The 11084-nt window shown below is 41.7% G+C and overlaps 1 protein-coding gene across 2 annotated transcripts in view; it reads right to left on the bottom strand.

The window, feature by feature from the left end:
* Nucleotides 1–777: 777 nt before the first annotated feature.
* Nucleotides 778–11084, bottom strand: part of slx4ip (SLX4 interacting protein) — a 31099-nt gene continuing 20792 nt past the window's right edge. For both annotated transcript variants that reach the window (XM_008305326.1, XM_008305397.1), the window contains 3 exons: nt 10073–10161; nt 2299–2405; nt 778–2200 (listed from right to left, as the gene is read on the bottom strand). In XM_008305326.1, coding sequence (XP_008303548.1) covers nt 1435–2200; nt 2299–2405; nt 10073–10161 — 962 coding nt within the window. In that variant the 3' untranslated portion in view covers nt 778–1434. The remainder of the gene's footprint in view (nt 2201–2298; nt 2406–10072; nt 10162–11084) is intronic.

The following is an 11084-nucleotide window of genomic DNA, read 5'->3' as shown; positions in this document are numbered from 1 at the left end:
CAATGTGCCCCTTGTTGGTCTGATTTAAGTAGCAGGCTTAAAAAACCTTTCCTTAAAACCTTTCAAACTATCCGCCCTGAGAAGCCGATGCTGTAAAGCTGAACTGATTTTAAAACAAACTCTTGTGAAGAATCTGTTTGACAAGATTAAAGCCAAGGCAAGAGATTAGCAACACCTCTTGAGAATGACTTTAAACATATTAGGACTTAAAACATTAAGCCTAGTTTCACTAATCTGCCGTATTGTCTCCGTCTTGATAAGAACAGAAGTGACTTCTGGTAGTGATTCATCTCAGGTTACAACCACTAATACTGTTGTTGGACAGACTTCACTGTCAAGCTGCCACGAGCATAAGCCAGTCTGGACTGTGTGTAAAGAAAACAATGCAATGAGATCAGATCTACATGTTATTTCATACTGGCTGCGTCCCAAAAATTCTCAGCCTATTTGCATATTTCCACAAAGATTCCATGTTTTTTTTTTCCCCCTTGGAAAAGCACATTTATTTAGATCATAAAATGTCTTTCCAGTAAAAATAAAAATAAACCAGAAGTTATACATTTAGGCAACATTATGTCATCAAATGGAACATCTTGGTTTTTAAATGAGGGTACGAGTGAGTGTTGGTTCTTGGTTGGCCCATGGTCTCTCTGGGACTGGGCCAATGGCATGATATGAACAGCCCTTCCAAATGTTGGGGCGGCAACTACATTTTAACCTGTGACACTGAAGACGTCCTGCTATTCCAAAATAATACCACGAATAATTTCACACTGCTCACATGCCCACACGTATTTAGTTCACGTTCAGTATGAGATACATAGTACATTCCAATTTAGAGATACATTTCAGGTTCTTAGCGACTAAGTATTGAGCAAATTGTATATAATTGAAATCTAACTACAAAAATACATTTTTGAGAATGGGGTGATGAAATAAATCTGGAAACAGCAATCAATCACACAAGAGCTTCAGCAGGGAAACTGGACAGTTTTCAGACACGTAGGAGCCAGTATTTCAGACTGAAAGCCATGACGTACTGCATGGCTCCTGCCTGTCTGAAATCCCCAATCTTTAACACAAAACCAAATCTAAACTCCAATTAAAGGTTTTTGACTTTCATTTGCGAGCCTCTCTTGACCACCACCACTTATGGGTGGAGGCAAAGTCTGTTTCAAGTATTTGACAAAGAGTAAGTCAAATGCTCATGTATCAGCTGCCATAATATGTACAGCATTTGAGCTGCATGTGTGTGTGCTCGGTATGTGCAGCACATGTGAGAAGAATAGATATTCTAGTAAATAGTGACACATGCACAAATTCCAGTCATGTGAGGAGACCGCACGGACTACATGGGGTAAACATGCAGCCTGACAGAATATCATCTCTATCTCTGTGGCGTCAGGCATCTTTACTGTAGCTTGTCTCTCCCCCTCAGGACCTCTTCAGTCGTCGTAATCTAGAGGTTCTGGGCACATTTTCACTCCCCTCCTCTCCGAGGGTGGATCTGGAACCAATAGAGGAGCCTGAGGATGCAGGCTTGACAGATAGGCCCCTCAGACTTGCGGCCAGCCTGTTTTGGTTTGTCTGTGCCGTGTTATTGCTTGTGAGGGGGAGCCTTTGGGCCCGTTTCCCTGGAGTAAGCAGCTCTACTTCCAGTGTGGTTTTCTTGCACTCAGAGACAGGGAAAGCCTTGGACTCTGCCTTGGCTTCGAGTAGAGGAGAAGGCGGCAGAGGAAGAAGGTCGTGCTTGGATGTTTGTGTGGAGCACTCGGTGGAGTGAGTTTGCACTGTGGTTGGAGGTCGTCCAAGGCACGTCCTCTTGGCCCTCTGTGGGTGAGGGTCTTCCCCAGCATCACTCAGCTTGCACCTCTTGCTCTTCTTGGTCTCCTGAGTGATTTCATGTTGGCAGAAACCTGCTGAGACCTCAATTAGGGTGTCTGGGGGATTGATTTCACCTTGCTGCTCCCGCTTTTGAGAAGTCCCAATCTGAGCCAAGGTTTCAGTTAAGGCACTGGAGCTAGGCACTTTGTGGTCTACCTTTGGGAGGGTCTTTTGTGCAGAGCTGGTCTCCAGGCTAAATTTTGGTTCTCCAGCTTTATCTTCTGGGATTGCGTTTTTAGGACAGTCTCTCTGATCAATCTGCTGCTCCCCCATAGTGGAACCACAGAGCTCTCGCTGGACACTGGCTTGTTTGGCTCTGAAAAAGTTAAAAAGGATAAAAAAGGATGTGAGCAGATACTTGAATGTCCTCTCTGACTGGTGGGGTTGGAAAGTTCTGCATTAGATCATACTTACATCTTTTGAAGCACAGCCTTCTTTGTTTTTGTGGAGCTGTTTAAAAGCTCTTGGGTTTCTCCCACACTGGAAAAATATTCCGATCTGCTTTGTTCGCCCAGCTCAGTCTAGAGAGGACAAACAGAATCGGTGTAAACAAAAAATATTATTCCTGGCATCCCTTGGAAAGGTTTGGCTCCACGGTGCTGTCATCATCTGGCATGGTTGAAGATTAAAAGACATTCACTACACTCCTGCAAAAGTAATAAAGGTCTATATAAATGTATTCTCTTCTGATTCTCCTGTATTCCAAAGAGTGTTGTCACCTCACTATTTGAACTATGATGCCATACAAAAAGAATGCTTCTATAAGGCCTTAAGAGACACTTAGTAACAGCCCAGCTGGCACAAAGAATTTGTCCCCCACTTAAAACTGTCCAAACCAACCACCTCAAAGGCTTCAGAAAATAATCACTGGCTCATAATAGTGTAGCGAATGTTCATAGTCTCCACTGTCCTAGGCTGAAAGTGATGCTTGTAGCCTGAGGCAAAATTACTAAAGCATGACCATGCAGACAGGATGAAACAGCCAATAAAGAAGACTCATTAATAAGATGATGCAGAAAGGCAGAGCAAAAATACCAGAGAGCATGGGAATAAAAAAACAAAAAAGGTTATAATAAGATCAAAATAAATTATCGGCTGTAGCAGCACTGTGATGCAATCGTTTAATTACTGACAGGCAGAAATTACTGGAAGAGGACTGACTATAATTTTTTTAAACTGTCATTAAACAAAGCAGTATGCATGGGGGGACTCCCACATCATACTTATGTAAAATCTCAACTCCAAATGCCACTATACACCTATGCTTCTCAAAAAAGCACATTCTCTGTTGCTTAAATGGTTAACTGTGGAGTGAAAGTTCAATAATATCCACATACTAAAGGGACCCTCTGAGGCAGAACAAGGAACAAGCTGAAAATTGGATCTCACCAACGTGTGCCCTCAACAGACCACTAATGAAGGTTAATCACAGGTCTTTTCCTTGGCTGACCTAGAACAGAGTCTGGATTTATGAGAGAACAGGAGATGATAGCAGTAAATTGAGCAGAACTTAAAGGTTGAGAGCCTGTCAATTTATCATAAATTAATTGCACTAAAAAAGTTGATGCAATAAAATCAGAATAGCTCTGGTTTGAAAAATTAGTCAGTGTCTGTCTTGTTTCATTTTGTATACTTCCTAATTCTAAAAGTCTACAGTCATATATGAGCTAAGTATAGCCCCAGAGCCCCCAGCAACTGTTTACATCAGCAAACCAACATATGCATGGTTACAATGCTTTCTAATTTGCAGTTAAAGTACAGCTGAGGCTGATGTCAATACTTGCAGACGTTTATGTAATAAACCAAAGTATTGGACAAATTAAAAATTTGGTCTAAATATAGTGTTAGTTGAAAACATAAAGAATCAGTAATGTTTAAGCTTCATCCTGAGGGGGACATGAATGTCTGTGCCAAGTTTTAAGGCTGCCCAATAGCTGTTGAGATATTTCAGCCTCATTGTGAAATATCAGGGGATCACCAGAGTCAGTGAGATTCACCCTTTGTGGACTATGAATGTCTGTAAAACATGGTTTGCCAATCACTCAAGTAGATGTTTAGATATTTCAGTGGTATGTGGGTCACAAAAGATTAAAAGTCACAGGGTCACCAAAAGTCTTTAGGATTCCTTCTCTGACCACCATGAACGTCTGTGCCAAATTTCAAGGAAATCCATCCAGCAGTGTTTAAGTTATTTCACCCTGGACCGCAGTGGTGGACCAGCTGACATTGCCATCCACAGACTCATGCCACTAGCATGATTGAAAGCTCTATAGACTGTTGCAGAGTGGAAATACAACCAGACAGGAGTTAAGTCTTGGAAAATTCCAGGTTGTGGCCACCATGTTTATTTAATATCAGCCATTTTTCAGATCATTACTATTCCATAAACTGGTTGGTAAAATGATCAATGTGCACTTTAAGACGGGGAAAGCCAATGTGGTGAGCTCTGGCATTCACTAGTTGCTGTGAAAACAGAGAAAAAAATCATTAATGTCCTTTCCCACATGTCACGATACCAGTGACAACATGTGACCTGACACACAAGGGGAAAGGAGTAATTGTCCCAAGCTGAAAGGGCAAGCTGGGCCATTGTGGCTTTGCACTGGGTGTTGAGATCTAGCAACTGCACTCTGGTCTGTGGTGTGGTAGACAGAAGAAGAGGCCAGATGGAGGGAGGGGAGTGATGAAGGAGGCTGGGCAACTGGGAAGTAGGCGGAGCTGACAAGAAACAAGGGACAAGATACTACAGAATGAATAAGTGAAAGAGTGTTTAGAGGGGAAGACAACAAAAGCAGCAGCACCCCCCCAGAGTCACACTGCCTGACCTCAACAGTCTCTCCAGCATGCCCACAAACGCAAGAATCCTCACACAGGAAATTCTCCACAGGCTGCTCTTTGTGCAGAGATGTGGTCATGCTACAGTGTGGGCAGAGGTTCAGTCTTTACACTCGCTCTCATATCCAGGGCTACAGTGAGCCTTCAACTTGGTTTGGGACAGTGACACACATGCAAACGTGAATTTGCCTACACACTTGCACACCCACCCCAACAACAACAATACTGAGAAAAAATGTGGGTGCCATCATTTGCATTGTAATGCCTTGATATGTATTCTCATCTGTTTAATATGAATAAATGCTGTTTGAAAATGGACTTGAAAGAAAAATCAACAAGAAGCCAAAGGGAGGTTCTCTGGGAAAGTTTAGTGCTTTTCTGTTCCTGTCGGCACAACTTCAAAAGAGCAAGAGAGTGAAAGAACAGAGTCATGGAAAGGAAGAAGCATGAAGAGAGGAAGAGGTTGGATATACATAGAAAGTAAAAGAAAGATAGATAAAAAGACAGACAGACAGACAGAGAGAGAGAGAGAGATGGCGCATGAATTATCACCAGGGGGGCAGAGGTTGGATGTTCTGTATATAGCAACTCCAGAGGAAAGCAGAAGGATTAAAGATGGAATAGCAGAGAAAAAGAAAGAGAGAGAGAGAGAGAGAGAGAGAGAGATGAGGCATGAACAACAGTATAATTATCACAAGCTATGTGGATAAAACAGTAAGTATTGTGTGGGAGCTGAGGTGGCCTAATCTTGTATGGAATGATGCAAACTCCAAATGCTGGAGAGAGTCCCATGAAAAAGGAGGGAGGGATGGTGGTAAATAAGAGCGTCTACCCGTCGGCGCTACCACCTCTCTGAGAGCAAAAAGGATTTAACCCCCCCACCGCCAGCCAGTCTGCTCGCCCCCACACAGAGCAGCGAAATGCTCCTCGTGATCCAACATGTAGAATAGACCAACAGTGCCCTCCCCGGCCCCGAAGCCTCCAAAACAACATGGCTCCACCACAGGAGCTGCAACAAGACAGAACATCTGGATGTCACATTATAGAGATAAGCCTGGCAAAAGGGCAAGGAGAGCAGAGAGAATGAATCATTTAGTTTAAAAGGATACCAGCACAGGTTCTCATAGCATACCCCAGCTCTACCTGACTCCTGGAAACGGCTTCTAAAAGATAACTAACAACAGGCTCCATAAAATACAGGGAATAAACAGTTTCTCCTCTGGAATCCAAGATACAGTAGGAATACAGATAGAAAGATTATGTTGGGTATCTTTTAATGCTGCGGCACATGAACATAAAACACTGATACAGCCAAATGGTCTCTGAGTGTTGTAATTTACTTCACTGCACCATTGAATGATAAAACCTCTTTTGGTATTTGAACATACCAAGCTATAATAATATACAATAAAGTTTTGTCCCATACAATCTGCATTCGTCCTGAAAATAACATTTTTTCTGTGTAAACAGTTCACATTTCTCAGGGTATCCAATAACTTTTGAAAGTTCTTGCAAAACCTTACTTTCTCAATGCATCATGGAGACATATTAAACATGAAAATTACAAGAAAAAAAAATCCAAGATGATGAATCAGAAAACAGGTCAGCATAGGAGGCTCCGATCAACCATCAACTCTGATCTGCCCCAGTGGAAACCAGACTGTTTATTCTTGGACTACTCCGATGCCTTTGTATCTCACCTAACACACAAAAACAGTGAGATGCCTTCTATAAAGCCAGTTATTCACTCATCTGTCACAAAATAAGGGCTCATGTCAACTTGAAAGTTTTAAATCCCTGAAACCATTCAAGTTATTAAAAAAAAAGAACTATTCTTTCCACTGGAAAACCTTTGAACAGCTTTATGATGGCACAGCTAGGTTTACAAAATCGTCAAACTGGCAACAAGAAAAAACAACACTATTCAACTGTCAGAAAAGAAATACCTCCTGCAGAGATGTTCGTGAATGTAGTCCACAAATTCCACCCCTCATCCTCCACCCACCCTGCTTCCACAGAGGAAGCATGCCCTGTTTGTCTAAGCTCACCACATCTTGCCTGCTACAAAGTCAACAAACATGCATGGGCACATACTTGTCTAAAATAGAGGACAGTTCTTATCCCCCAAACAATGACAAAAGTTTTTGGATCCACCCATGTGAATGGATTAAGACAAGCTGCTAACTGTCTGAACTCACTTCGTGCAAATCAAGGAAAGCAGTTTAAGGCAGGATGGAATAGAGGGGGGTGATCGTGTATTTTAAGAGATCATAACCATGTATTTGGCCTAGGTATAGAGGAGGTCAGTGGACACTGGATGCTTGGGAAAGGACTGCTGCTAGCTGTTGAGAGCTGTGAAGAACAGAGGCGTGCTGAGGTCATGAGTAAACACACAGGCTCGTCCAGAGCTCCGAAGAGGGGGGGACTGGAAACACATCTGCTCTGCCTTTGATCCAAACTTCTGCGGCTCAGCACGCCACTCACCTCAGCTGCCCACTCTGTGCCTGACTAGAAAACAACGGCCACAATCCTAAACACTAGCTCTTCCTTCCCATGCTGCCCTCCTCACTGTTGGTGCTGACTCACAATAGGAGCAACTTTTTATGAGGGACTTAAATCTCCAAATGCCAAGGGAAATAAAGACAGAGACAGTGCAATTAATTTGCTTCCCACTGTCTCGTGCAAATGAAGTTCTTTCAGTGGCCTTACCTCTGCAAAGCAACAGTCAGTTCTAGTATTCTAGCTGTTGAAATTTAAAATCTATCTATCTATTTATCTATCTATCTATCTATCTATCTATCTAGTTTGTAACAGACGGAGCACATCAGGCTGATATGGATGTCAGGACTGATTTCACTCCACAACTTCAAAAATGACAGTCAAGACTTTGTAGCCTGCTCAAACCAAAGCACTTGTTGGATGGTTGAACAGCACCTGAAACTCTCCCCTCATTGGTTTAAAATATCTGAATCTGACAATCCACTTCTACAAGAACTGGCCATGCGTGCGAAAGTTAGCGTTTAGAACGTAAACAGGAGTTTGACTTTTTTGTTAACCTTGCTTTTGTCATTGTACACACAACTATTTTGTTCATCTTTTGTGTATACAATGGAGTATACCACGATTAATACCTTCCAGGAAGTACTGTCTGATGAGAAAGATTAGCAAGCCTCCCCTCCGGCTGTTTGAAACAGCTATCAACACTTTTGCTTTCTAAGGTGGTTGGATGACATGCTGTGCAAACTGGTTTCCGCCAAGCATACCTTCACTTTAAAACTGCAATCAAATTAGCTTCAATCTGTTTGAAGGTGAAGTGAACCAACACATGACGGCTGTACCTGTAAAACCAAAACAAGACACTGAAAGACACTCCATAATGCTGTCTCAGCGTGGAAAGTCAATACAAAACCTTTCTAAGTTTCAGCACTGACTTTGAGCACTGAAAACCATTAATAACTGGTATCACAGTCCCCTTACACCACTAGAAATGACTAAATTTAACCATCTTCTCTTCTAACTGAATCACAGCTGAAAATATGACTAATAAGAGCACATAGTATACAACTGACTTACAGTATGCTCCATTGTGGGAGTGAGAAGTTGGCTTTCATAGGACAAAAGGCCAACCATGATGTCACGTTAATTCCTTCACAACTTAACCCCCTGACCTTATGAAAAGTACTCATTTGATGAGTCTACGTTTCCACTGTGGTTGAAGATTTTTGTTCAACAAGTCACACAAACTGAATCCTAACAACAAACCCGAAACCTCCCTAAACTTGGGGAAATGTGGCATTTTTTTTTTGGGACTAGCGGGCTCGTGCTGTCAAGAGTTGTGGGATAAAAGACCCCCTCCTAAACATGAGATCAGCCCTGACATGGAACTCCAAAGACTCCATTATTTTTAAACAGCAACATTATTATACCTTACATCAGTTGTGACTCACAGCATAACCTTTTTTTCAATCAGATCTTTGGCTTCTTTGACAACATTAAAACTGCAAAAACTGCTTTTCTGACAAATAAGAACAGAGTGAGTGGTGTAAACAAATTACTGTTTTTGTCATGTGAAAAACTTGAGCCTTTCTGTCTGGTATCTTTCCCTTACAAACCAGGCTCGAGGTTGAGCTAGTGAGAGCTCCACCACAAGACTCCCACCCTCCAATTCCCTCTGCTTGTACTGTATGAGCCCAGAGAACCACATCCTGAGGAGAGGAACGCAATCGACAGCAATGCCTCCTTGAACTGGAAAATTGGTTACACAATCTGAACTTTTCACTGACGACTGTGTTGCTCCCCTAAAAATATTACAATCACTGCTTTCATTGGAAGCCAAACTGTGGAGAGTGCAGAGAAATTTCAAAGGGAAACAATAGCAAAAACCCCGTAGAAAAACAGCAGGCCACTGATCATGGGATGTGATGGGAGAGATGTCTGTCCTTGATGTGAGTGCCAAGGTGAGAGGCTCCACCACTATTTCCCAGAATGCTCTGGGGAGTTTGGGATCAAATGAACACTGACCAAAGGATAGTAGATTATAGTATGAATGGACAAAAAAAGAACTACAGTTGTAAGTTTAATGACATGGGAAAGAGTATAATATGGTATACACAGCACAGACTTCAGGAAAATACAAACCAAACCTAACTTAGATAAAGACACATGGCATTTGACTGCAGACAATCATGTTAACTGTCCATGTAACAGAGGGATGAAGACTATGATTGTAGTTTTCTTGAACAATGAATGATATGATACATTAAAAAGTAAAACTGTGTATTATGTATTATAGTTGGCACTCAGAATAAGGCATTTAAAGGGCAAGTAAAATTGTGAGAGCACAAGATAAAAGATGAACAGTGTGTTCTGTAAAAAAAATCAACACTGAAGTGTCTGGCTGAGCTGGATAAAGGCAGCACAATCTCCAATCTGATCTTGAGTGCATGATAATTCTAGTGGCTAGACTTCTGTAGGAGCCAAAGTGTACAAAAGTATTTTTAGCTGGAGTTTTGACTTCCAAACAATCCCATGTTTGAGTATAACAAACAAGATCTAAAACAGTGACTTGTGTGAACTGGCAGAATGTGAGAGTAGGAACTTTTTAAAGAAGGGTTGACTCTGCAGCTTTGGACCTCACTTCTTACCACCCAACCTCCTGCCATCCTCTGTTTTCCTCTCACTCGGCCTCTGAAAAGCGTCAGTAGGTTCAGAGCCCACCCCCTTATAAAGAGGATCAGCATATACAAGTGAGAGCACAATTTGGCAACACATCCCTATAATAACACACAGACCCATGCAGGACTTTTTGCCAGGCGACTGGAAGAGGAAATAGAGGAGTATAAACAGCACTCACCGCGGCCAGGCTCGGGTTTCTATGGTGCGCTAAGGCATCTTCTGGACAGCTCACACACACAACATATCGTTCAGGAAACACACGCAAATCTGAAAGCAGGCAAAGAAACAACGCAGACCCTGCTGGTTAATAGCGTGGGCTCACCTCTAATTATGAGTCAAAGTCCAACAGAGGGAATTGTGGTGGATATTTGAATTTACATCTACAAACACCAAGTATTTACTATCCCTCAAACCAAGGAGAAATTGGCAGTTAACATATAATTGCTGAACTTTATGAGCTGCGTAAACAGCATGAAATATTAGAAATTTTTACATTAACAATGGCTTTTGGGAATAATATGACTGCTTCACTGACTTCAAAAGGAAAGATCATTTACAGTGCAACAATATTGTTGCATGAAATTAATCATTACAATAAATCTAACAGTCTGTAAGCACTCCAGATGAACTGACCTCAACATATCACCTCAACTGGATGGCCACACTGGAAAAACTAACCTACAGCCTATTACAGATAGTCTTTCTTATGTTGTATAAAAATGGAAGTCTTCTGCATCATCATGTTTTATGTTTGCAAGTTTAATAAAAAAAAATAAAAATAAAAAAAACACTGACAGAAGAAGAGACTTCCTGCTTTGACAAATTATTTGGCACTGGCAAAATGTGCAAATATTCCTAACGTGCATACTTAATTCATTTAGATCACCACGTTCTGCTCAAAGGTTTTGCAGCAGTTGCGAATTAGGTCTGTAAAAGTTCATATTCCTCGTTCGTGGTCATTTTTTAATACATTGCTTTTGCTTCCTGTGCTTAGGAGTGGAACAAGTTGCATGAACCCTGGGTGGAGTAAGTAATAAGGGTGACGGAGAAGGAATGGGTCGTGGGTTGGTTTGGGTGCTGACTAAGAAGTGGTTGCCAAACTACCATAAAATGTGATGTGGAAAGTCTTGGCATTTAAAGATGAATTCTCAGGCCCAAAATTTTCAACCTAAAGATATATACTAAAAAAA

Source organism: Stegastes partitus, unplaced genomic scaffold (genome assembly GCF_000690725.1).
Source record: "Stegastes partitus isolate 25-593 unplaced genomic scaffold, Stegastes_partitus-1.0.2 Scaffold1, whole genome shotgun sequence".
Lineage (NCBI taxonomy): Eukaryota > Metazoa > Chordata > Actinopteri > Pomacentridae > Stegastes > Stegastes partitus.
This window is presented reverse-complemented; position numbering and strand designations above follow the sequence as displayed.